We start from the raw sequence: 26,164 nt of genomic DNA, 5'->3' as shown, positions 1-26,164 counted from the left end.
CAACTTTTATTATCATGTGTAGTAGAGGTCACATTTTTACATGACATGATTAAATATTGAGGTAAAAAAAAAAACACAGAAAAGGGATCAGTTTGGATCCTAGCAGGCACTAGGAAACCTGAAAAAGCCCACAGTGTATGCTTTGATACTTTATTACAATCACACAAGAACCACCAGATATATTTTCAAATAAATGCATCTGACCTTCTTAGTGTGGCACTGCTTAGGTTGAAGAAATTAACCATAATCATGGTGACCAAGGTTGATCATTGTTTTCACTATAACTAGCATCTGGGTAAAAAAATATGACCTAGTGACAAAGTGCTTTTGACAGAATCGTCTATGAAAACAAGTTCCACCTCATAGACTAAGCAAAACAGGAGACATAACTAAATGATAGTAGATTGTGAGAACATATAGAGAGAATTGTGCACTGTTGTCAAAAAGGTCAGTTTAAGGTAATTAAAGATCGAAATGAGTAAATAAATGACAGGGTTTAATTTATGATGAAGCAAATGAGTGACTTATGTATTTGCACCCCTTAGTGTATATGGGATCCTAAAGCAAGATATTCTGGGATTGCCAAATCCCACATGATACATGATGGCACAGATTCAATATAAGTATGAAGACAACCATAAACAACAGAGTTGAAACGTTAACTGTTGAGACACCACTTTGAACTCGTATTTGCTAATGACATGAAATAATCTGGTGAATGATAATTAAGGATCCAGATCAATCCAAGAAAACCTCACCTCATGTCAATGTGACATCATTAAATCCTTTTTCTTAGAGAAGCGTTGTTTATACACTAAGCACATAAAGAAACTGTGCATACAAAAATTTAAAATCTAAATTTATCAAACCTATTTAGACACATAAGGATTTAAACTCAGAGATTAGTGACATGTATCCAACATGCCATATTCCGTGACATCAGTGGTTTCGTCCTTGATACGTGCAATACGTTGTTACCCGTGCATTCCAGGAAAGAGAAACAGAGCAAATGAATGACACATAATACTGTCACTTTGGAAAGCTCAACCCCTGCCCTTGCCATCGTTCAAAAATTTAAACGGCTATTGAAATGCATAGCATGCCAAGGCTAATGTCTGCAAAATGTCATGAGGCCATTGGGATGGTCCACCGAAAGACCATTTCTGCACTGCTGAGACACTATTAGAACACAAATGATGTCAATGATCGGTCACATGGACGTCCACAATGGACGTCCACATGTAACAACGCCAAGACAGGACAGATGAATAAGGGTGACCCATCTTTGCCACAGGTTTCAGACTGCAGTGATGACTGCCCGCTGCTCGGATCATCCTTGGACTTTGCCATCCATATTTACCCCAACAAAGTTCGTCAATGTTTACGTCATCACGGGATAAGACCATAAAATCCCACCATAAGACCTATCCAGACACAAGCTCGCCGAATGTGGTGCCGAAATCATGTCCGTAGACCCTTGTTTTGGTTGAGAAATGTTGTTTTTACAGACGAGTCCAGGTTTAACATTTCACATATGACCCCTCCATTAAAGTTTATATGTACCTTTGACATTGTTATCATACCTATCAAGTGGGATTATATTTTGACAATGCACTGGTCTCAGAAAAGAGAAAGCTGGTAAGTAAAGGATTGTTTCAAACATGATTTCTATACTCTAATATAAGTTATGCCCCAGCAGGTCTAGATATTTCAGTGATGCAAGATTAGCATTCAAGTGCTCAGTTATCTTAGCCTGGAAGGAAGACTGGGAAGGGAAGACTGGATGTTGAATTTCCTGTTCTGGAAGATGTGGTATGTTTACCAGGGTAAAAATATCTAACACTACCTTATCTGAAGACACACCCATTAGGTTGAACACAGAGGGTCCTGTATTATCTATGTCCTCTACAAAATGGTCTGCATAGTGTTCCATACAATTTGTGGCTCTTTCTCCATGTGCTAAAGCTGAGTGTCAATCCATGGGGCTCTTGCCTTTTTCGTTATCCAAGGGTAAATCTTCTTGTGAGCCTATACAGTCTTCTGCAGCTTGTGTGGTCTGTGTGGTCCATATTTCTCATGAGCGGTCCTGTCTGCGCTTTCATTGTTATCCCTCTGATTACTACAATGACTGGTAGCTGTCCATGTCAGTATGTGAAGTGTCAGTCTTTGTTAAATGCTGCAAGCCCCAGAAACTGATAAACTCATGGTAGCTGATGGTGTCCTACATGACTTTTAGAATTTGTCCAAGTCTGACTTATTGTGAGATAACACTAAGATCTGATCCAAAAGCCCCTTCGTAAGGTGTAAAGAATGCTCGAGCACAATCTCTTTTGTTGTGCATCTCGTGACTGGTGCTATGTGTGGAGAAAGCTCATGTAGCCCCAAATTACAGTAAAGTTCACTTATAACGTACACGCTTACAACAAATTGTCGGTTACAACAAACAAATTCAGATGTCCCGACTGCTTTCCTATATTTTGTTATGAATTAACTACCGTATACACCAAACACTGATAGTACGAATTATTTGTTACAACAAACAAATTGACAGGCCCCTGTGTTATTTCACGCGTTGACTGATGTCTTTACAACGAACAGCTGATCCGAATTCACTTGCGTGTCATCTCACATGTCACCAAGTAGCTTGTGAAAACAAACAGGCTTCCTCACATGGAATCAAGAGGATAATAAAATAGACTTACCTGTGAACTTTTATCATTTATTTAATCTTGTCAATCTTGTTAACATTGTCAAGGCACAAATAGCAATCTGGGAAGTCATTCTTTCAAGTCAGCATGGAAGGCTTGTTACAGAAACGTAAAGATCTAGACGATTCTTAGTAATACTACAGATCTGCCAACTATCAAGTAACTATACAATACAAAGAAACATGAATTTAAATAGAAAATAGCTCAAATCATCATCTAAGGAATGCAAACAAGTCCTCTCAAAGCATACTAACAGAAAACAACTGCCTCCATGAAACCAGTGTAACATTACTTGTTTAAAGGCTAAAACAGCTGTTTCTCCTTGACCTTTCGTCACTGAGATGGTCACAATGTTTATGACAGGACCTGACCTAGTCCTTTAACCAGGCTCCCTGTGCCAGAGTCTACAATGCACCACAGCTGCTGTGACTGGTGGTCACGTTTCATAACGCTTTGTTAACTGAATTATAATGTCACCCATCTATGTCACTATATGTCACATTACCAGGTATAGCTACAGGCAAATAGACAAATGTTATGTGCAATCATATAGCATATGTGGGACTACACAGGTAAAGTACAGATTCTAGTATTTTATGTGAGTTGAGTCCCATCTTGGATTCTAACAGACACTAAGAAAATAAAGTACCTAATGGCCTGCAGACAAAGTCAGTGATCTGATCAAGTCAGCGACCATGGCTTCCACAACTGGTAGTCTAGATCATGTTCATGTGTACCCATCTGACAAGTGAATGGTGGCAATGGCTGAAGCGATCAGTACACATTGACTTGTTACATCTAGGATCATATTTTCTTAGTAAACTACAGATATTGATTGTCAACAATAAAGCATTTCCACTACTATACAAAACCCAGATACTTTCTTCTGTTCTTGATTTTTTTTTCTATTCTGTTTGTAATTGTATACCTACCTTATTCTCTTTATTTTCTTCAAGAAATCCCATTCCACCAAGTCTCCAACAACCACGTCTCGTCACCAGTATGGATTGAGGGCATATATTACGATGCAGTTTGTGTTCGGTGTAGTGTAAAAAGGACAAGGCCTCTGTAATCTGCACAGAATAGAAAAGTGAACTAATTTTCATGTCCACAAAAAATATATTCATCACAACGTTTCATTCATATGATTCATAATCATTGTGTTGATAAGGATATTGGCCTATACTAGTTTATAGGAATGGACACTTTCCCCATCTGTTCAAAAAGATATTCAAAAGAAGGACATTGATTGCAAGATTAGACAAATCAGGATTTGTCTGAGGCAATGTTACAGTTAACCTGTCGAGGAATATAAACATATTGCACAACTCAATCAAAGAACATGCAAGAGAGTGCTCCTCAAGAAAGATGTCTGTGAAACCCTTACCATCATTTTTTTGTACATGAATTCCTGCTACCCTTCATCTCTGGCTTTAAGATTCACAAGGCTTTCAATCACAAACATACAGTGGGCAATTTCCAAGCAGCACTCAAACAGAAGAGATTCTGGGTCCATGGAACTAACAATAGGTGCTGCACCTGATGTTTGTAAGAATCATCTGTATATGCCTGAATGCAAGGAGTTGTTGTACTGTTTTCAGTAAGAAGTCACAACATGTCGCATATGTGGTTGTCACAAATTATATATTAAGTTGCATCTCGCATCCTGTGTGGGTAATAAGACACAAATAGTGAGTGTGTTAAGTGCCAAGGCTAACTACACATTAACAAAGTACTCCTGGAACAAATCTGGCTGCAAAGTTTGAATTGAGAACATAACATATAATCCTGAAAACAGCTATCTTCACACACAGCAAATTTCATAAACTTTTAAATACTATTGATATTAAATGCTTTTCAAATCCTATTCTACATTGTTTTCCACTACTGTCACACTGCTGCAAATACTATTTGTATCATTATCATTCTGAAGATCACTGAAGGTTGGTCAATATGTAACTTACATAATTCATATGAAACTCTTGTCCTGTTTAAAACTTGACTGAAAGAAAGAGCCACCAAATTCCTGACTGAGCTCACTACAAATATATTTAGCTACCAGTATTTGAAAGATTGCATTTTCTTTGAGAGTGTTAAAGTGCATCTCCTACCTGCATCAAGCCATACTTTATTTCTGCCTCAATGAAGTCATGATCCTGTAATGAAAGAGAACCATTATAAAGCATCATGTCTGAAATGAGTCCATTTGTGCCTTCATCCATCCATGATGCTGATGCTGTGGCCTCACAACAGCGACAGAGCTGTAGGATAGTACTGGGGAACTAAATATTGGTCTTTATAAACATTCACCATATACACCTTCACTAAATGCCCAAATTCTGCATTCAAACATATATACTTCTGATTAAAGTTTCATGTGGGGAAGAAGTTGCCTAGCTAAGCCAGAATCTCACCCATTTGATATAATAGCATGGGCGGTTAAGAAGTGGCTAAGATAAGCCAGAATCTCACCCTTTATATGAGAACAAGGGTGGGGAAGAAGTGGCCTAACTAGGTGAGAATCTCCCCCTTTTCATAGAAAACAAAATATCCTAGTTTTAACAGGGGGAGCTTTGGCCAAGGAAGGAAAAGCCCCGCCAAAACTTTTCCTACAGTAAGAAAAACTTCCCAGAGGAAAGTTTGGCCTTGACCTGATTCTCTCCAGGGAAAGTTCAGACCGAGTAAGAAATGGCCTGCTACACTGAACATAGACTGTACTTCTTTCACAGCAACAGTAACAAATTCCTTATTGAAGTAACTATTGTAACAATAGTTGCAGATGTTATGGTTAAGAATTTGCCATGACAAACGATGTGAGAAACCTCGTTTGAAGCAGCAAAACAGAACAAAGACAAGTCTAAAAACATTCAAATATTATTACTATGCAACGAGAGCAAGGTATACAAAGTCATGAGTCAATTTCATAATACTGGTTTCAAATACAATACAAGAGAGACAAAATCTAAGTCATGGGTCATAATATAATATAGCAAACTCATCAAAGTCTTAGTGCGCAAGAGAAACAGTCATGTAGAATGTAAACACAGCGAGCAGTCTGACAGCAGCTAATGTTGATTCAGGCGTTGATGGATTTGTTGGTGATGATAAATATACTCCAGAATGTGTCCGTCGCAACAAGGCAACCAGCCTTTTCACATATCTTCAGTCATTTCCAGAAAGCTTGGGCACATACGACCATCGCAAACACCACAGAAATCTCTAGCAGCCTATCTCAAGCTAGAGCAATTTACACGCTGGGGTAAATTGAAAGGCCAGCCCATTTGTTCCATTGATTAAAAGTCATTTCTACCTTTTGCATGGAGAATTTGTCGCATACTTCCTAGATTACAGGACCTCTTAATGTGATCATGATTGATGAGATTTGTATGCATTTGCAAATGGAACCTCAGGATGATTCAGGGAACACAACAAAGAGATTTTGACCCTACAATTTGTTATCAATACCACAAACAGGTTAATGAAGGAACTTTTCGACTCACCTTGATCTTGTTTAACACAACATATGAAAAATTAAGTAACACTCTGACGGCGGCTACAGTTCAGGAAAGGCCAGAAGCAGATAAACAGACTGATACGCGCTCAATATCACATGAGGTGGCTCCAACAATCCAGATTAGGGAGTCTCACATATGCTAGGCACATCAAGAAACTGTGCATACAAAAATGTAAAATCTAAATTTAGCAACTTTGTGTAGCCACATAAGGACTTAAAGTCAGAGATTAGTGACATGTATCCAACATGCACGTGCCACATTCCATGACATCAGTGGTTTTGTCCTTGATACGTGCAATACGTTGTTACCCGTGCATTCCAGGAAAGAGAAACACAGCATATGAATGCTACACAATACTGCCACTTTAGAAAGCTCAACCCCTGCCCTTGCCATCGTTCGAAAAATTAAGCGGCTGTTGAAATGCATAGCATGCCAAGGCTAACGACTGCAAAACGTCATGAGGCCATCAGGATGGTCAGTGGGGGAATGTCTCAATGACAAGTGACTGCACATTTCCACTGCCACCGGAACACCATTTCTGCACTGGTGAGACACTATCAGAACACAAATGATGTCATCGATCGGCCACATTCTGGATGTCCATATGTATCAATGCCAAGACAGGACAGATGGATAAGGGTGATCTATCTTTGCCACAGGTTTCAGACAGCAGTAATTACTGCCCGCACCATCCTGGGACTTTGCTGTATTAACTCCAAAACAGTCCGACAGCGTTTACGTCATCACAGATCATGATGTCCCACCATATGACATATCCTTACACAATGTCATTGACAAGCTCGCCGAATGTGGTGTTGAAATCATGTCCGCAGACCCTTGTTTTGGTTGAGAGACGTTGTTTTTACAGATGAGTCCAGGTTTAAGATTTCCCATAATGATGGACGTCAATGCGTGGGAGAAGGCTATGCACAGGCTTGTGTCTTGGAGAGGAATCACTTTGGTGGTGGTGGTTTTGTGATGATCTGGGGTGGAATAACAGCACACCAAAGAACGCCTTTGGTGATTGTTCAGGGCAACGTAACTGGTGTGGGCTACAGAGATCAGATTCTTTGACCTGTGGCAATTCCTTTTCTGCAATGTCATGTTGTTTTAGTGTTACATTAATCAAAAGATAACATGTATATGTAAACTACGTACACACTAGCATGCTTGTATCAACGAGAAACTGCCTGAATGCTCGTATAATTCATGGGCAAAAGAAAGTGAACACTTTTTATTTTGAACTTTTGGCAAAGTTGTTTAAGTTAGTAAAGTCCTTTTAGGCCGAAACGGTTCAGCCACACATGCACCTTAACACAGAATGTTGGCTGTGTAGAAGCACAGGATTTTGCAAAAAATGTCAAAACGTGCATCACAGAGATTTTTGCAATATGCTTGTAGAGAACGGGTAAAAAAACAGCAGCGAATTAGTGGTCATACATCTCAGCTGACAAAAAACCTCAGCACAAGAGTGAGAGAGGGGTATAGGTATACACAGATTGGCATTAACAACAGCCATATTGCAAAGGCCACGATCAGTCAGACCATGTGTGACAACCCCACATAAAGACCGCCATTTGCATAGACCTCATCTGCGCAACCGGGTCATCACGGCAACAGATACAGAGGCAGTGGCACTAGGACATGTCATTAGTTGACATACCATGCTATGAAGTTTACATGCAGCAGGTATCTGAGCTTGATGTGCTCTGCATGGAATGGTATTGACCCAGGAACATTGTTTACGTAGGTTAAAGTCTACTCTGCTGGCTAATATGAAATTGGCAGCGAGTGATTTTTACAGACTAAAGTTGATTCACCATGTTCCATAATGATGGACGAGTGTGAGTATACCGTTGCAAGGGAGAAAGCCTAGTGCCGAACTGCATGCAAGATGTGCATCCTTTTTCGAGGAGGTGGTGTGATGGTGTAGGAAGGAATTTGTGGGAATTAACGTGCACATTTGGTCATAACACATGGAAACTTGAATGCTGAGAGATACAGAGATGACATTCTTCAACCCGTGGCAATACCATTTCTTTGCCAGCAACAACAGAGAATACTTCTGCAGCATGCCAACTCCACGCCCCTACAAAAAGCGCTGCCATATAGCTGGAATATTGCTGAGTGTGGCGTAAAACCAAACTCACTCACTCACTCATCAAAATGGAGTCTACATCTTGGCCCATCTGTCAGGAACACATGATCGGTTTGAAAATTCCTTTTCCATCTCACATCACTATCATTAGATCGGCTGTCTTTATCATAAACAGATTTCATCTCCTCTTGATTCAGTTGGGCAGTGCAAGCCTTGAATTGCAAAAACTTGACAACACTACATGACTCAATTTTCGTATCTAGGATCATCTACGAGAAGATTGAATAACATGAAGTAAGTAGTTTCTGGTCCATTAAGTAGATAAGGATCACTGATGTTACCTTATAATTTTCAACATAATTTCTCAATAAATCCATGGTCATAATTAATTTTTTTTATATCCCTTTATATGAATGACCAGAGACTTGACTGTTGTTGTATTTGTGAACTGTGCTATTCCTACCCCTCTGTCCATTACATGACATGTGTGACTCTTGTTGTATCTGTGAACTGTGCTATTCCTACCCCTCTGTCCACTACATGAGACATGCTCTTCAATTGTGATGGGTTTCCCATAAACACTGTTGGTGCATTGTCCCAAATGATGGCTTCATTAAATGTACTATAACTTAAAAACATTGTTTGTTTTGCTTTGATTTTATCAATCATTAATAAGGGTGTTCCTTTCTTTTGTTCACTAGTTTAGTTTGATGTACCTCAGAAATGTTGATACTGGAAATAGAATGGTACTCTAGATTTCTGTCATTAGGTACTTCAAAACCCACAAAGGCAAAGTGGAAAGAGTGTTTTGAAAAGGTTACAAACTCCTGCTCCAGAAAGGAGTACTACCAACAATTTTAGACAAAGTCAAATTTGTCACCATGGAAACTGAAAATATGAAATTTCAACTCACGTTTTCACAGGAAACAGAAGAATGCAGTATTTACAGTAAGCTAAAGTATAAATTCTACTTTGCAAAACTTAAACATCATACAATATAAGTTATCACATCGCGTCGAGGGAAGTAAGGGGTAAGGTTGTAAGGCTCGGGGAGTACAACCTGAGGGACTGATAAAACCTTGTATTTCCCTAGACACAAAGTGATAATGCATCTATCTAGCTGAATGTTTTCACGAAACAAAACAACACGCATCGAATTGACTTGTGTTTTTATATGTGAGATGCCACTGTTTGACGACAATGCATTGCACGTTACTAAAGGCTTGTCGATGCACGCTTTTCTCACTTCGCAGCGTCACCAAGGCATAGCGGGGTGATATGACTTTCGTAACGGGATTACACAACTTTTATACTCCCGCTCACGGATCGTGATGGATGTACATGTTATTTTATCAGAATTACATGGACCAATCAAAACTCGACATTCTTACATCAGGCTAGATAATATGCTGTAAAGGTCTTTTTCTGAAACCATTTCTGAAACTGAAAAGTTTACGGATGTAAACTTCTGTCATATCAAGAGCACAAGGACCTATTTTGGATCCCACTCCTTTTTTTAAAATTTGATTTTACTTTTTTTTCAAATTGTGTTCTTATTTTATTAAATTTGGAGGTAATTTAAACATGTATTTTGTGATTCCATTTATTTCAGTGTTATAAGTTTTAACTTTAATAATTCTCCCTCTTAATTTGGCCTGTTCTTGATGAGGTACAGGTTACCTCTGCGAAAGCATAAAATAATTAATCACAAACATGAATAGGCAAAATGTATAATTTTAATTGGGGAATGTTTAATGACATTTAAATTAGGTCTGGATATCAGATTCTGAACAGGCTTAGATAAATTTCTAACTGCATGCACTTTGAGCATGTGAGCACTTTGATGCTGTTTCTTCCTCTTTCTTTCTTCCTTTAAATGTGTGGGTATCCCCCAGTATATCAATCTAAAACATTGACTTCAGCGAAATAGTTTAATGTGTATCTTCTATTATGCCGTTGGTTTTCGTAATAAATGCCTGTTGGGCTTGTTGTTTCCCTTGTTTCGTATTTTTTTTTTCATCCTCCCTTACAGAAGATGTTTTATGAACTTTTGATCAAATCTCTTCTTTTATTTTGTAGTATTTTTCTAGTTTACCTAGGATCGAATGAAACTCCTCTTCTGAGATTTTGTTATCACTGAGTGGGGTGGAAACATGATCTTCTATCGTGTTTAACTTTGATTCAGCAAGAATTCTAATTTCATTGTGTGTCTTTGCTTTACGATTCAATTTGTGGGAAACAAATTTAAACAGCGACCCACTGTTCCTGTCACTATAGCTGCTAATTCAAGTCCTAACACCACCGGTGCGGCTATGACTGTTGTCAACGACCAAAATCCTACTGCTCCTAATCCTATGCTAGTTAGGGTGGTATCAGCACCATCTATATAGTTTAAAGCTCTATTGTATTTTGTATGTAGTGATGCATGGATATCACATTCTTGTTCTAGCTGATGTTTTATTTCCCATATCTGTTCCAGTCAAAATCCGTCTACACTTCCCTTTATATTTCCTTCTTCATCTATGGCTGGATACAGCCCCATTCTATTTGTCTATAATAAAGTTTATAAATTATTTTTTAATTATCTGTCATTTAATTTTTGATTGATATATTTTAAGCCTATAAGGTTTACATTATCGTACAGGTAAATGGGTGAGATATTAATAGATGTGTTTTCAGTTACAATATGAACCCCATCGAGGCTTATTGATGGCTTATAGCCTTGTCTTATTATGATTTGACAATGTTTATTCTCATGTCTTTTAAACCACATTATACTAAGAGCATCTAAAAGTATTCTTGGCTCAGAAATCCCGGCGAGATATACGTCTATAATTAGTGTTGTGTGTGGTTTCATATTATATGAATCCGTAAAAAAATCACATTGGTAATTATAAATACTGTGACTGACTAAACTGGCATTCAAGTTGACTGGCACTAGCATGTTGCCAGTGTGACCCTGTATTTGTAACACTTGTAAAGAATTATCTTTTAAGGGATTAAAGGACGTGAGATGGATGCCGTTGTTAGTAATTTTGGAAACAAAATCATTTGGGTTAAAAATGATGTAAGGGTTGGTTCGTGTTATTTTAATTAACCATTCAAGTTCTATAAAATCTGCTAGTGGCATTCATTTGTATACGTTATCTTTAAAGTATAAGTGGTTCGCAGTGCCTTCCTCACCAGGTAAATTGAATCGTTTTGTGTCTTCTAGATCACTGAGTGTTACATTGGCGTGATGGCTTACCATTGTTTATGAAACTGTTAGAAAATAGTTTCCAAATGTTTTTCTGATAATGTCTCAGGCGTGAACTTCAAACCAATAAAATTTATAAGCTCGGATAGAAAAATCTTGGTTAGAGTTACAGTGTCTTCCACTACCACTGTGACATCTTCCAGACTGGTGTGTGAATCACCTCCCACCCGCACGTAAATTGAGCAAACGCGGCCCTGGTGTTTTTTAACCCACCGGAGTTTGATTTCTTTCAAGATCTCAATATCACTCTGCGATGGTTCACCAAGGTAAACCTGAATGACCACCGTGGAATTCTCCGAGAGGCTTTCCAGGATGGCGACCACACCGTTGAATTCAGTAACAAACTGCAATACCGTGGCCTCTACGGGTTTACACGACAGCATGTGAGCTGCTCTACTCGAGACTGGCGTGATGGTTACACTACGTCTTTGTGATGGGACGTAAGCCACGAGCAGGATTCCGTTGTTTACGACTTTGTTTAGGTAGTGGTTATTATTTTCTATGATAACGTATGGCGAAATTAGTGTTACGTTGAGAAGCCAGTTGATTTGAGATGGTAACATCATCCACCTGTTGTCGTCAGTATTAGAAAGTACGGTTTGTTTTGATCAATGTTTGTTGTTCTCTAAAAGTCTTCTAAATCAAGCAATTTACCACCGAACGATGGGTATATTCTCCATTCATCCGCGTCATTACGAACTATATCGTATTGTGTGTTGCTGACATGTCTTGGTGTATCTAGGTTAAAAGTATTATCAGATCCAATGACAACGGGAACTTCAACGTGTCTGTAAATGTTGTTTATAAGCTTAAAAGCCTATTTTTTACCATCTATTCCTGTGTCATCAAACCCTCTAGTATCACCTGGCCCTTGATTACTAGCTATTATTGTATATGCAGTGTTATGCTTAGGTATCCTATATCTATAGTATTATTTTCTGTATCTAAAATTGATATTTTTAATTTAGAAATATTACCATTTTTCAACTTTTTATACTGGCGTGATGAAAATGACTCTGTGCTACCCTCAATTTTTTTTTGTTTTAACCGGGACAGCCCCCAACAACATGGAAAGACATTCATTTTGTACATTATCCATTGTGCTAAGCTGTTTGAGATGAACGCACAGCTCGCGGTATGGAACTAGATCTGGTACTTTCGAACCAGTGCCGCTCTGACAAGGGATTGTTTCACTTGATGGCAGCCCCCGCATCTTTGCCAACGGTTGACTGAGTATCAGTTTGATGTCACTGTCAAGGGAGTTGTTATAATCCAATATTCCGTTTGAGAAAATTATTTTAATTTCAAAATTTAATTTCTTGAAAGCTTCATCATTGAGAGAACGCTGTAGTAACCATCGGTTATTTTGAATGGAACATCATTCATGAAGAACTTACAATTAGTATTTTTTTTGCTAATGTTTGTCCATCTTGGGTAGTAGGTGATATCGCATGGTGCTATTTTGAGTTGACCAGATGTGTTATCAATCGCAGGTATTAGTTGAACGGTCTCACAGTTCGTTATATCCGGAAGCATAATGTACATATTATAATATAAATTATATATAATAATAATATGTATAAACCCAAAGTACATTACCCAAAAACGACAACATAAATGCCCTCGACTTCACACACATGAAAATCTTGGTTGATGCGGATGGTTCGTACTTGAAAACCCACTTTATAGATGAGTTTGAAAAGTATAAGCTATTGGTCACGGATGTGAAATCTGTCCACACGTGGTTCAATATCCTGATGCAGTTTGGGCAGAACCAACTCAATTTTCGCTATATGTTGCGCTACAACTGGGTGCGGCCTGACATTGTCAGACACTAGGCGTGATGAACTGAGCAAATCAGTTTTCACATTTCACATATACTACCAGATCAGGTGTATCCTCAAAGAGATCAGCACCCCGCTTCCACAGGATAAGGCGTGGACTGTAACTAACAACCCATATGATAGAAGTGCTTACGAAAGGATTTGTAAAGAATTCGGCATTGACCTGAAGACAGATTGGCGTTTGCCCGGTCCAAATCACGGTTTGGGTATTCCATACGATGGTGTGAGATCCGTGAAAGAGGTTAGTGATGATTTACTGAAACAAGATTTACTTCAGCAGGATTTTGTTCTGTCGAGTAATGAATGGAGAGATGATCGTGCAAATTTTAAAGGCGGTGTTGCTTTCACCATCCAAGAAGTGGAGCAACCCCCCGGCTCGGAAGATGATTGAAAAAAATTTATGCTAGATACATTGAAAGGATTCACTCACGCTGGTATTATCCGTTTAAACGATTCGATTAGAACATACATGTGGGCTATTCTCGGTGCAACTACATCTTTGGTGTGGGATTGTACGTGACCGACATGTGGCTGAGAATGAATAAAATAACGGGCTACAACAATGAAATAATCATCGCCATGGCCGATCAAAAATTGGGTGTTAACGAGGATGTCAACGTCTCCCACGAACCACCATCCACTGGGGGATCCCCCACTGGTGAAACACGTATAGTGGCATCACCACCAAAGCCAATGGTTAAACCAGGGTGTGTGGGCCCCACAGTATCCCCCACCAAGCAGGCGTCCAATCAACAGCATATCGATCGTAAAACAGCGTTGGTTGTTGGAGGAGTCGCAGTCGGCTTGTGTCTCATTTGGTTCAAAATTCCCTAGCCGCAACGTACCCCAGCCCAGCCACAGCGACAATGAATGCCCACAGATTTTGGCCAAGCAATGTGACAGTTTTACCTAGCGTACTGAGCAGCCATGATACAATACGTCCTAAGATACCAGGCAGGGCTTCTGTGGTCTTACCTGTGAATTTAGCCAGAGCCTCTCCGAGCGATTTCAGATGTTTTTTATCCAGTCTCTGATGTCGTCACCACCACTTGGAGGTGTAGGGGAACCTCCCACGGAACCTCCCGTCAGCGATATGACCAGAGTCGATATGATGAAGCCCAATGCTGTCAGAACGCTGGCAATGGTGATGCCCTGCTCTCGGAACAATATTCGGATCCTGTCAGCCAACATGGTTTCATTCAGTATTCTATCGATTGTTTCCCAAATGCGACTAATCTGAAATCGAAGCTGTTCACGATTCCAGGAAGCGGATTCCAACTGCATGTGTCTCTTGTCTTCTAAATTGCATAGTCGTTCCATGATACAATGCTTAATATCATCGTCTTCTGTTTCACTGAGTTTGTTTTTTTTCACTAGCAATGTGCTCGTCAAGTTCGTTCAGTTTCCAGATGAGTTCTCCGCGTACGTGTTTCAAAGTTTTATCTAGACAGTACAGTTCTCTCATTGGTAATTTAAACCCTGGCAATGGTTTGTCCCAGTACATGCAGTTTTTCGATGCTGTCCGACGCTTCTGTAGCACGCTGTGTAATGTTGTCACTAGTGGGGGTGTGGGATATCCCCACTCTACTCAGTTCGGATCTGGTAGCTTGCAGATCTTTAACGACCTCTGGGGCCATTTTAGGTTTTGCACCACCACAGAGTTGACAAGGCAAGTGTTTTTTTAGTTCTTCTGTTAATGATGTCAACCTCCGGGTTATCCTAAAAGGGGCACTGATGCGGTTTCTCACCAACGATCTAATTACGAAACCAAGCATCAAATTGGTCAGCACCCGCTCTCTCGACCATGACGGACAAAGGGACTGGGCTCCTGTCCACATTAGCAGAATTTCTTCACCCTAAAAAGTCAGGAAGCCTGATGCCCATCACAATGCCGTTATTCAAAAATAGCCATAGTATTCCTTATCTGATTGTAACAAATTAGCCCAGCAGTGTATTTTTTTTCTGATGCCTTGATGGTATAGTGACTGGTCCTATTTTTGTGTTTTTTACCTCAATATTTAATCATGTCATGTGAAAATATGATGTCTACATACACGTAGCAAGCCATTTGTTTCATATAAGTCAGAGAGATTGCAAAGATTTATATTTAGATAGTTTTGAGGGTTGGCCCAGCTGTCATAGCAAATATCATACATGAAAAACCTGGCTTATTATCTTTGTGGCTATGATAATAAAACAACTAATAACAACTACTTTGCCATCGGTAGAAAAATCTGAAAATTTTCATACATAAAAAAACCCTGATTATACCCATTTACTCAAGTATACAGCAAATACCTATGTGCATTTCTTATGTAACAACGAAGTTCCGTTGGTATCCTCAAAACAGTTTTGGCACAAAAGTGTTTTCAGAGATTACATCTTCCTTACTGTCACTGTAAGTATAAGCAGACTGTGTGGGATTTTTTTTATTAAATTTCAAAATGCATACAAATGTGACAAGGAACTAATCGGGTTTATAAGACAAAATATAAAGACCTACACTGACTTCATTATTTTTGAGTCCTAACGGTTTTTTAATATCACTGACAGATGAGTAAACTTTAGGGTGTTCAATTTGTTTTCATAATAACGAAGTAAAATGATTTCATCTTTGTTGATCAGTCTACACATAAACTACCAATTGCGAATATGGGAGGCGCAGCAGAGATCACTAACCAGTCACGAATTCTGGGATATCATCCGGGTACTCACGGGAGAAAAACAATAACAACAGAAACCACCACTCCACGGAAATTGCTCCGTATCAGTGTCCCTTTAAGACGTAGAATGCCCTTATCATCTATGGTAAACTTCGAATAGTCTCAACCCTAAGGCTCGACATAGTTTTTATCACTTTTTAATTCATCGTAATAATCGTTGTTGTTTTCAAAAGTTGGTTGCTCAATAATGCACAAGTAAACGAAGTATCTTCATCGTAATCAACATCAGGAAGAGCAATAGCTTCAAAATCATCCATCGTCTATAATTTTGAAATTATATTATATTAAATATTAACATATAATATGTCATACGGTAGAAAACTAAATCCTTTTCAAAGATTAAGAGAACCGGCGTCAAAGCCGTGCACCGGTCAGTTACTATTATGAGCAACCCCACCAAGATAGACCAGAACCAAGTACTGTTGGTTAGATTCCTAAACTTGGGTGAGAACAACGTCATAGTGCCAGGGAGAGCACGACTGGCGTTAAACATCACGTTGACTTCGGACAACAATAAACGGGAGCTTGTGAATAATGTGGGTTGTGATATAGTCAAGAAGACCACCATAAAAATTAGAGGCAATGAGGTGCTTAGCATAGACGACAGCAATGTATATTACTGTTACACAGATCTATGGAAAAGCGAGGGAGAACGCGACAACAGCGCATAAAAGGGAATCGGCGGCAGAAAATCGAATAGGTTACGTATCGGGTACACCTTCACACCAGAAGAGACAGCCAAACTATCGAATGGTGAAAACGATAATGCGTATGGGAATAGGTTTTGTATCCAACTAGACTTTGAGTTGCTAACTGGGCACAGGCACCAAGCCACATTGGTTGAAAGGCTGGAATACGAACTCATCTTTAATGATTACAGCTAAGTCGTTCATATGCTCGTGATGAGGGTAGTTACGAGATTGACAACATATTGTTGGAGTTCGACATGGTGACTAGTCCAGATCTTGCCAGGCAGATTCGAAATCAGTACTGGATCTATACTCCGTGAATATCAGTGATTACTTAATAACAAAGTATGCGTTATAGTTGGATATGAGATCGACAGATGATAACACTCTACACAGTAGTGGACGTCGCATCGACAACTGAAGCGAGGGTATAACCATTCAAATAACGAAGAAGGCTCAAACATCTGGTAAATTAAAATTATATTTATATGTAATTATGGACACGCAACTTACTATAGACAATGTGAGATTCATGCAAGCCATCTATTGACCTGCGGTCAGCCGCAAAAAAAGAGACATCCTCTCCTATTTAGTGTTTTCAGGCCGACATGCAAGTCACAGCATCTAGGCGCTGCCACAAAAATTCAACTCGGTGTTAAAAGGTTTGAGGGAGCAGACGTGATGGGTGGCATTATTTCACTGCAAGGAGAGGGATTCGTTCGAGGAGTGTTTAAGAGAGAACCAGATGAGTAAACCAGAACAGGAACGAGTGAAGAAACAGCTCACTGAAACTAAGCATGCCAAGGTCGTGTTGAAAACTGACCATCCAGTGGATTACCAAGTAACAGTTTAGTAATTTTTAGTAATTTTTAGTAATGACAGTTTTTGAAGTTCTAGTCATGTGTAACCTACCCTTTATCTCTCTGTGTTTAGTGTGTGTTGGATATTATTTTTTAAAAATAAAAACTAGATTACTATATTACAAAATGGAGTGCGATGAATTACTGACTGGAACAGATGTTAGTTACAGAGGAACAAAAGGACAACAAGCAGCGAGACAGACTGATAACACTAGTTGTGGGTGGTAAGGCAAAACGATATCTAGGCAAAAACATAACTGCTGATAAAATTCAGAGAAATGTCAGATGAGGAAGTAAATAAATTATACGCCAGGTATGAGACACAACTCGGGGCTGAGATGACAAAATTCATTGTCTCTGTTTGTGGGAGGACTTAGAGAAGGACCCGTTTATCGATAACGCCTTGAGCTATATCATTTGGGCTTTGTATCATAAATATGGTATGTATCTAGCCCCGATGATGGCAGCAATCATCACGGCAAAGCAATGTAAATTTACTAAAACAAATAATAATTATACTGCTTTTATTATCGTCTCCACCATGCCTGTTCCTTTGACCCCGAGGTCCATCCATGGTACGACCCTGAACATGTCCAGGGTGTCCTGGAAAATGATGCTTTCAAAATTCTCTGGAATAGGCCAATATACAGCAAGAGACGAATTCCAGCCAACAAACCCGATCTTGTCCTTTTTGATAAAACCAATGAAATTATTTATATCATTGAATTTTCTGTCCCTTTTGACAGCAATGTGATTGGCAAGATTCAGGAAAAGCATGATAAATATGCGGACCTCGCCTTTGAAATGTCTCGCTTGCATCCCAAGTACACTGTCGTCAGGCTCCCCATTGTTTTCGATGCCCTTGGTTTGGTACCATCTGATCTCTTGGCGCAGATCAGGAGAGTGTCTGGGTTCTCCACCAGCAGCACAGCCCATCTGACAATCTGGGTAATGCAGAAGGCTGCAGTGTTGGGGAGCCTCCATATTCTCCGGAAAGTTCTGGGTGGGTTCGACTATGTAGTGTTTCCTGGGAGATGTCCCATTCGCTGTCTGGGCTGCGTGTAGAGGTGGCGAGGGCCCTGAGCTGATGAGCTTTACCAGCCTGACTGCTGCATTTTAATCTTAATCTGTAAAACATAATAATATTATAAAAGATGGATGCTGCCCAAGAAGAGATAACCAAGGAGGAAACACCGGAACCGAGTCCTGCGGACAGCACACAAAACCCACCAGTGACGTATGTCACCAAGACGAAGAACCCAAAAAGAGTTGAAGCTCGTAGAAAAAATGCCTTAGCCGGGCACAAAAAAAATAATTACATGTGGGGGTACCAAACGTGGGTGACATTAGGTGGTGTTTTCGCCACTGCTGCTGTTTCATTATTTATGTTATTTAAACCAAACTGAGGAATACCCCCACACGACAACCACCACCCCCAACACAGGAGATTGACCCTCATATTATTTTATAATTAAAATTATATTTCCATTAATATATATTATGTCTGAGGGAAAATCATTTGTAAATGATGCATAGGTTACGCTTCGTTGACTAAAATGATTATAAAACAACTAACTATAAAACTCGACTGCGACATGCAAGATGCTTACTATTAACATTGGTATGGCGATGGCCACCAAGGATGTTCTGGTAAAACAAGGTATTATACCTGAAAATATTTTAAAGTAATGTATATAATATGGCCATGATAGCAATGATGGCTAGTGGGGTTCTTGTGAATGCCCTAGCATTTTCCGGGAGTAATTTTCTTTTTTTTCAATTAAGAGAGTCAAACGCGGCTGAGGTAGAAGCAGAACAAAAACGACACAATATAGCTGTAGAAATACTATAGGCCGCACAGGATGAATACACTATGAGATGAATAAAGAGACTAGATTTTATCAATGATCAACTCCAACGCAAAAGTCATTCCATTAGAACTTTCAAGGACATCGACGAACTTATGAAAGAATACTACGTGTTAACGGGTAAACAACTAGAACCATTAGGCAATGTGCCAACGATGTCTCAGTATTACACTCCTTCAGAGGGTCAGAAAGATCGTGAGTTGGTCTTCGTGGCACTTGGTTTATTGTGTTAATTGTTAAACAATTAGACTAATTACACAAATTATTATGCCAAAAAATGATAACAACATCGTATATTTGTCAATGGGTACTGATGGGGAAAACTGAAATTTGTTGTAAAAAAAGCCGTGTTGAGGGTTATTGTTGTTTTCACCGTAAAGGTTATACAAACTATACGTGCTCAGTGTGTCGTATAGGTCATTACCGATCATGTAAAGCCCATGGCGTGGATAAAACACGATTTCAACTTATTTACAAGAAAAAAAAAGAATACATCCGCGAAGTTAAACATTTGTTAAAGATCAAGGTATGACTTGTAATTCTTCACGTATGAACCCTCTATGCGACCCATTTTCCAAGAAATACAGGTTACGTTCCCCGTCTTTGATATCCACTCTATCGATATTGTACATTTTCACAGACCAGATAGGATCTGTTGCATGTTTACGTGTCTCCCTCATATTCACCTGGTTGATATAAACATCTAACAATCGTGCAATCTGGAATTTTTTTTCTCTTTTACGACGGGGTGCCTCTGATATAACAGATTTCATACAGAATGACTTGTCTCTTATCGAGTAGTCTCATTACTTCGTGGTTCATATACTTAACCATCCAAGGAAACTGTACTACCCATTCGGTGTTTCTGTGTGGGGGCCCTAATTCTAAATCGCGTGAATATTGGTGTGCAAACAAATGTTCGGCTTAGGAGTGATTGAATCTCTTGACTATAGCTTGACTTCGATGTTCTCTGGCCGTGCCACGCCTTATGTTGGTATTGTGTTTGGCTAGCAGTTGTGACACAGCCCCCATGAATTCCCAGCCTGGATCGACTTGCAGCTCAGTGGGCCACGTCAGCAGACTGCGTTTGTGTATGCATTCAAATCCGTGGACTACTTAAGTCGCATCCTTCGCGGTCAAGCGTTCGGCTTCCCTATAATGGCTGGCTACATATACGACTGTCAGGTCTCATCGAATCGTGTGGAAGAAACAACAGGTCGGCCTGATGAACTTGATAAGGTATATGAATACCAAATTTTCTCCTGGGTTTATATTTGCCATATAGCTTGTTTTTGTAAACAGTCTTTGGCTTTTTCTTCTGAAACATGTGCGGCTTTAGCTAATTTTGTAATAGGGTCTACCCCTTTCCAATATCCCTGCGGGCTGTAGTAAATTTTCTCCATCATGTACATGTAATTTAAATATTTTTATGGCCATAAGTGTAGGTATTGGCACCATCCGAAGCTATCCATCGTTTTGTATCCATCGGTGATAGAGACGTCTTATTTAAAGTCAACCCATATATCTTATGCCCGTCACTATGAAGTGTGTTCATCTGGTGTTTGAACGCTTTCTTCTTGAATAGGGCCTGTTTAAAGAGGGTATGCTTGATATGTCGGTTCACCATGTTCTTTTTCACACCTTAGCCTTTCTTCTCTTCTTAGATCTCAATCCAACGTATTCGGTGATTGGTATGCCCGCACATTCATCCTACATCTTCATCTCACTGAATCACCGTTGAGAGGTTTACTGCAGATGTGACAATGCATGCTTTTGTTGTGGGTTTCCCGATCCGCTGGGTCATACGCATTGGTAGTTTGTTGTTTAATTTTTCCTTGATCGCCTCTTCATTTTGTAAACACTTCAGAAATGTTTCAGCCGCGCCTGGCCCTCTATAAATGGCCCTCCTAATACAATAAAGGACTCATCCTGTGCACTATTACTTTTATACCTTCGTGCCCAAATACATTTATGGCAAAATCTGGATTCTGTTTTTCTATTTTTGTGCACTGAGAGATACGGGTGGGTTCATCTATATCTTCCCAATTTACCCTATCATCTTCCAGATAACTGGAAAGTCTGTCAGAATGTTTTTCAGCAGGAAACTTAGCAGATCTTATCGTTGTCCTCATACAATCATCACCTTGATTTTTAACATGAACCATAGCATGTTTGTTCTTAAAATACTCAGGCAGGGGTAAGTACATTCCACCTCTCAAAGGTTTATAGTTTGTTATATCCAGGTAGACCATGTTAACCTTATCAACCACCCAACCAGACCCTATATTAGTGTAACGTTCTAGTGTTTCTCTCATTGTTTCGAACAATCTGTCAATAGAAGAGCTGAAAGTATCTGGTTGCATTGTAACTGTTTACCTCTGAAGTAAACATTAGAGTATTCAGTTACTCCACCCGCCTGTTGTTTCTCTAGTGCCATCTTTAACGTTAGTTGAAATTTAATACCTCTTAAATCTTTAAGTTCTTCCTTCACTTTATGAAATACCAATCGTTTTATATCTGCACGTTCTATATTTCTTTGAACTTTCATCTTCCAACCTCTCAAATATTTTCCTATAGCACGCTCAGTAGGCGTGAATTGTACTTCTATAGGTTTTTGTTCCTTTAGTAATTCAATGAGCCTAGACTTCCTCATACTGGAATACCCTCGCATTCCACATTCACAAGCTTGATTTATTAGCTCTTTCACAGTATGTGTTTTTTGATACTTTAAACCTAATAAATCTAGTAACTCATGTTTCCTCATACGAGAATAACCTCGCACTCCACGTTCACAAGCTTGCTTTTTCAACTCATGCACTGTAATCATGTTACAGTGTTCATACTATATGTGAAACAATAGTCTAAACAGGGCACATCAAGGAAGTAATATGCATTGTGTCTCAAAGTACATCGAGGAAGCAACATGCATTGTTTACCTACGTTGTCATAGAGCTATCACGTGATCATAATGTTAACAACAGGATAGACCCGTTAAACCGAGATTATTGCTCTCAGTCCTGAGTACCTCAATTAGTTAAGGTGCGGGATTATCGTGTACAGTTGTGCAGCTGTGCATTGTGAGTTTGTACCCCTCCAGTGCCTCAGTTGACTTCCTTGCATAGTATCAAGGCAAGGTATCACGATCATATCAGTTGGGTCTCTGAAAAGGGCCTTTCTGAGCGGGGCACTCTCACGGTGAGAGAAGGCACCCACGCAGTTCTCCTTGGGAGACATGCGCAACAAAATCTTTCTAACTCTCCCTTGGAGGACTGTGGCTACAAACAGACGCTTTCACTCCTTTTTTTAATTTTTCTGTGGGGGTTCCCCCCCAACACACACCCTCTTTATAGAGACTGAAACACATAGTGGGGAAACCCCCACACCCCTGTTTTTAGAGATTGAAACACATAGAGCAGTATAGGGAATGGTGAGTTTTGGACCACCCCACATATAAGCCATCAAAGTTAAAAAGGATTTTTTAGACCCCCAAAGTCACCTTATGTGAACAAAGTCACCTTATGTAAAAGCAGACGGAAAGTGCCTGTTTTTCGTAGTTTGTGAAAAAGGGGGACTAGATTCCCTTTATAGGCGATTATATGGCTTATATGGGTGTGATCCAAAACCACCATTCCCTGATGGAAGTAGCCTTGTCCATGCATGGTAACAAAATTAATAGTTCTGGTACAATACTTACAAAGACTGACACTTTCAAATACTGTAGTGGTACTAATTATTTTCAACAATACTTCAACATTTATTGCCATCACCTCATTGAAAATGTGTGGACTGTTTGATCAACCATTACACAGCAAACCATGGATGACAAACTAAACTAAATATGCTATCACTTTGGTCTTGTGTCAAAGATATTTGGGACACATATTTCACTCACCTTTAGCTCTTGAGATACAGGTGCTGTGATTCGTTCATAGTTTCCGAGAACATTTGCTAAACTTCCTATGACTGGTTCTGTTGCAAATGCCAAACTGTCACTGAAATAAATAATACCTGTCCTCCTCATCACTGTAATAGGTGTAGCTAGAGGAAATGCTTAAATGCATGACCAAGTGATATGTCCTACCACAATGCTACTATAATGGCAAAATGTTAAAAGTGATGAAAATCTGTTATATGTGTGCAAGAGACAGGGATCTTTTATTGTTTCTCATTATGAGGAAATGTAAAACTATGACATGCTGGTTTACTGACAAGGTAAAAACATCTATAAATCTTTCTTATTTGAAGTGCTGAATTGTTCAAATACACTATAATCAAAACAGTATTCGTCATATATCTATGTGCTTAAAACAAACAGCACCCCCCCACACCACCACCTTTTGGGTCCCTTAAAGGACAAGGAGTCATATTCATGTTTACTTTGACATTTTGTATTGCATATCAAGTACAACTTACATCAGTAGAACAGATAAAACATTTAATTGGAATGAAATTTAAATGCTCAAAGAACTTTGACATATTTTACTGCTGAGATATGGTGCAGGTAGCATATGTTTAACATTTAGAAAGTTAGCATATGCTAACTCTTCTTGAGACACTTCTGTCAGCCTGTGCCTAACCTCAGGTGTTTTGTCAAATGGAAAATGTGCACCCAAAGTTTTTTAACATGCCAGTTCTGGTTCTTCAAATGATTGTCAAGGCAAACCTCCTAGCAAAAACACATGTAACATACCAGACCAAACCAAGATATAAAAGACAAAAATTCATAGCAAAAGAATAAACAGAGACTGATGAACTGTTAAATGTGAAAAAAGTACAGAGTATCACAAAATAAGGAAATGCACTTACTGGCACTCCTCAACTCCATGCATTACTGACAGTATGTTGGGATGGCGGACATTTTCCAGTTGATTAACTTCTTTCCGCAGAATTTCAGACACTGTCTCACGCCGCCGAGGTTTGTGAAGTTTGTCTGCAATCTTTTTCTCAAAAAGAAAGACAGATGCTTCCTTAATAAAACAAAAGAAAAAGACATTATTAAAACCAGTTGGAAACAAAATTGATGTGACAACATAAGCTACTGTATTATGTTCTTGTTGTGGCAGACTCTATTGTGACATTAGTAGTGCAGCTAGAAAACAGATGAAACCACACTTTTCCTGAATCATTCCATTTAGACTTTACCAACAGCTGACCTGATCAATATCTATTTCTATTCTTCCCATGCTGTCTGATCCAGCACAACAGAGTTCAGTATAGCAAGTTAGTGACATCACATACTGTATAGTGACATCACTTCGGAAGCTAAACTTGGAAAGTGTAATCCCAAATACAAGTTAAGTCACAAAACTGTCTGGCTCTAATGGTTGGTGTGAAAAGGTCACACTCAGTCATAAAAGCACCATTATGATTATCCTGTATAATCACCTAATTCCAGGTAGCATCAACAACACAACAAACTGGCCATACAAACAACAAACCAAGGGAAACCTTATTGACAGGGAGGAATCTTCACTTGATAGGATAAGCTTATGGACACTTTCCAAATTTGTCTGTGAGTATAAACATGTTTTTAAAATGTTGTATATAATATGTTTGTAAGCAAATGGATGTATGTAATATTTTCTTAACGCAACTCTCTCAGATATTTATGGATACATTCCTCAGTCAAGATAAGTTTTTTCAAAGTCACAGAGAGGTGTATGTTCCTGTGGTTTCATTTCAAAACCACATATGAGTAGGCTGAAACATTTAGGTTTAAGACCTGGAAGCAAAGACATGGAAGACATCACTGGTGACTATGGTTAAACACAATATAAATATGAAAAATAACATAAATTAGATAGAAAAACACTACCCTATTGGTGATTATGATATGTCCACTTCTCTTTCGCTCTCACACACACACACACACACACACACACACACACACACACACACACACACACACACACACACACACACACACACACACACACACACACAGAGAGAAATTCATCTGATCGTTGCATTAAATTTTCACAAAGTTACATATATGGGTGTTTTTAACCAAACAACCACAAAACTGGAATAAACTTTGCTATCACGCATTTATGTATGTGGGCATATGAAGGGACACAATGCACATTTCCTTGTGCATTATAATGGCTCTTAATGACACTTAACAACAATAAAAATATGTGTCATTTTGAATGATACTATTAAAAGTCAAACCATTTATATTTTGCATATTGTCAGCAATAATGTGCTTGATCACCTGTATTGGTTATACAGGAATACATTCTTCAAAGCAAGCTATTGACAAGTTGACAGTCACAGCTGATTGAGAGAGGCAGAAGACTGGTGGTCATGACATAACATGGATGATTTGCCATAGGGCAAACAAGCTCACACATGATGATGATTTGCACTATCAACTTGAAAGGTGTAGTTTTGCCCCAGCCTCTGCACGTGGCATCACAAGTGGTACAATGATGTTTCCCTTATAGTACTGACCCATGCCTATGCCATTCACAATATGGAGTGCACTTCTGACAGTCACTCAAATACCATCTGTCAGATGACATACAGTGAGCTTTGTGGCTTGTGAATGCTGTGCACCACATCTGAGCATACACCATTGTGGCATGTGCTCCTACACCAGTT

At 39.2% G+C, this 26,164-nt stretch overlaps 1 protein-coding gene across 1 annotated transcript in view; it reads right to left on the bottom strand.

The window, feature by feature from the left end:
* The window catches only part of LOC137291840 (SCY1-like protein 2), a 238,794-nt gene extending 214,272 nt beyond the window's left edge, over positions 1-24,522 (bottom strand). The window contains exons 1-4 of the mRNA XM_067823384.1: positions 24,368-24,522; positions 23,454-23,553; positions 4,820-4,864; positions 3,641-3,781 (exon numbers count right to left, since the gene is read on the bottom strand). Of these exons, the coding sequence (XP_067679485.1) occupies positions 3,641-3,781; positions 4,820-4,864; positions 23,454-23,553; positions 24,368-24,390 (309 nt within the window). The 5' untranslated portion in view covers positions 24,391-24,522. The remainder of the gene's footprint in view (positions 1-3,640; positions 3,782-4,819; positions 4,865-23,453; positions 23,554-24,367) is intronic.
* Positions 24,523-26,164: the final 1,642 nt, after the last annotated feature.

This window comes from Haliotis asinina, chromosome 7 (genome assembly GCF_037392515.1).
Source record: "Haliotis asinina isolate JCU_RB_2024 chromosome 7, JCU_Hal_asi_v2, whole genome shotgun sequence".
Lineage (NCBI taxonomy): Eukaryota > Metazoa > Mollusca > Gastropoda > Lepetellida > Haliotidae > Haliotis > Haliotis asinina.
This window is presented reverse-complemented; position numbering and strand designations above follow the sequence as displayed.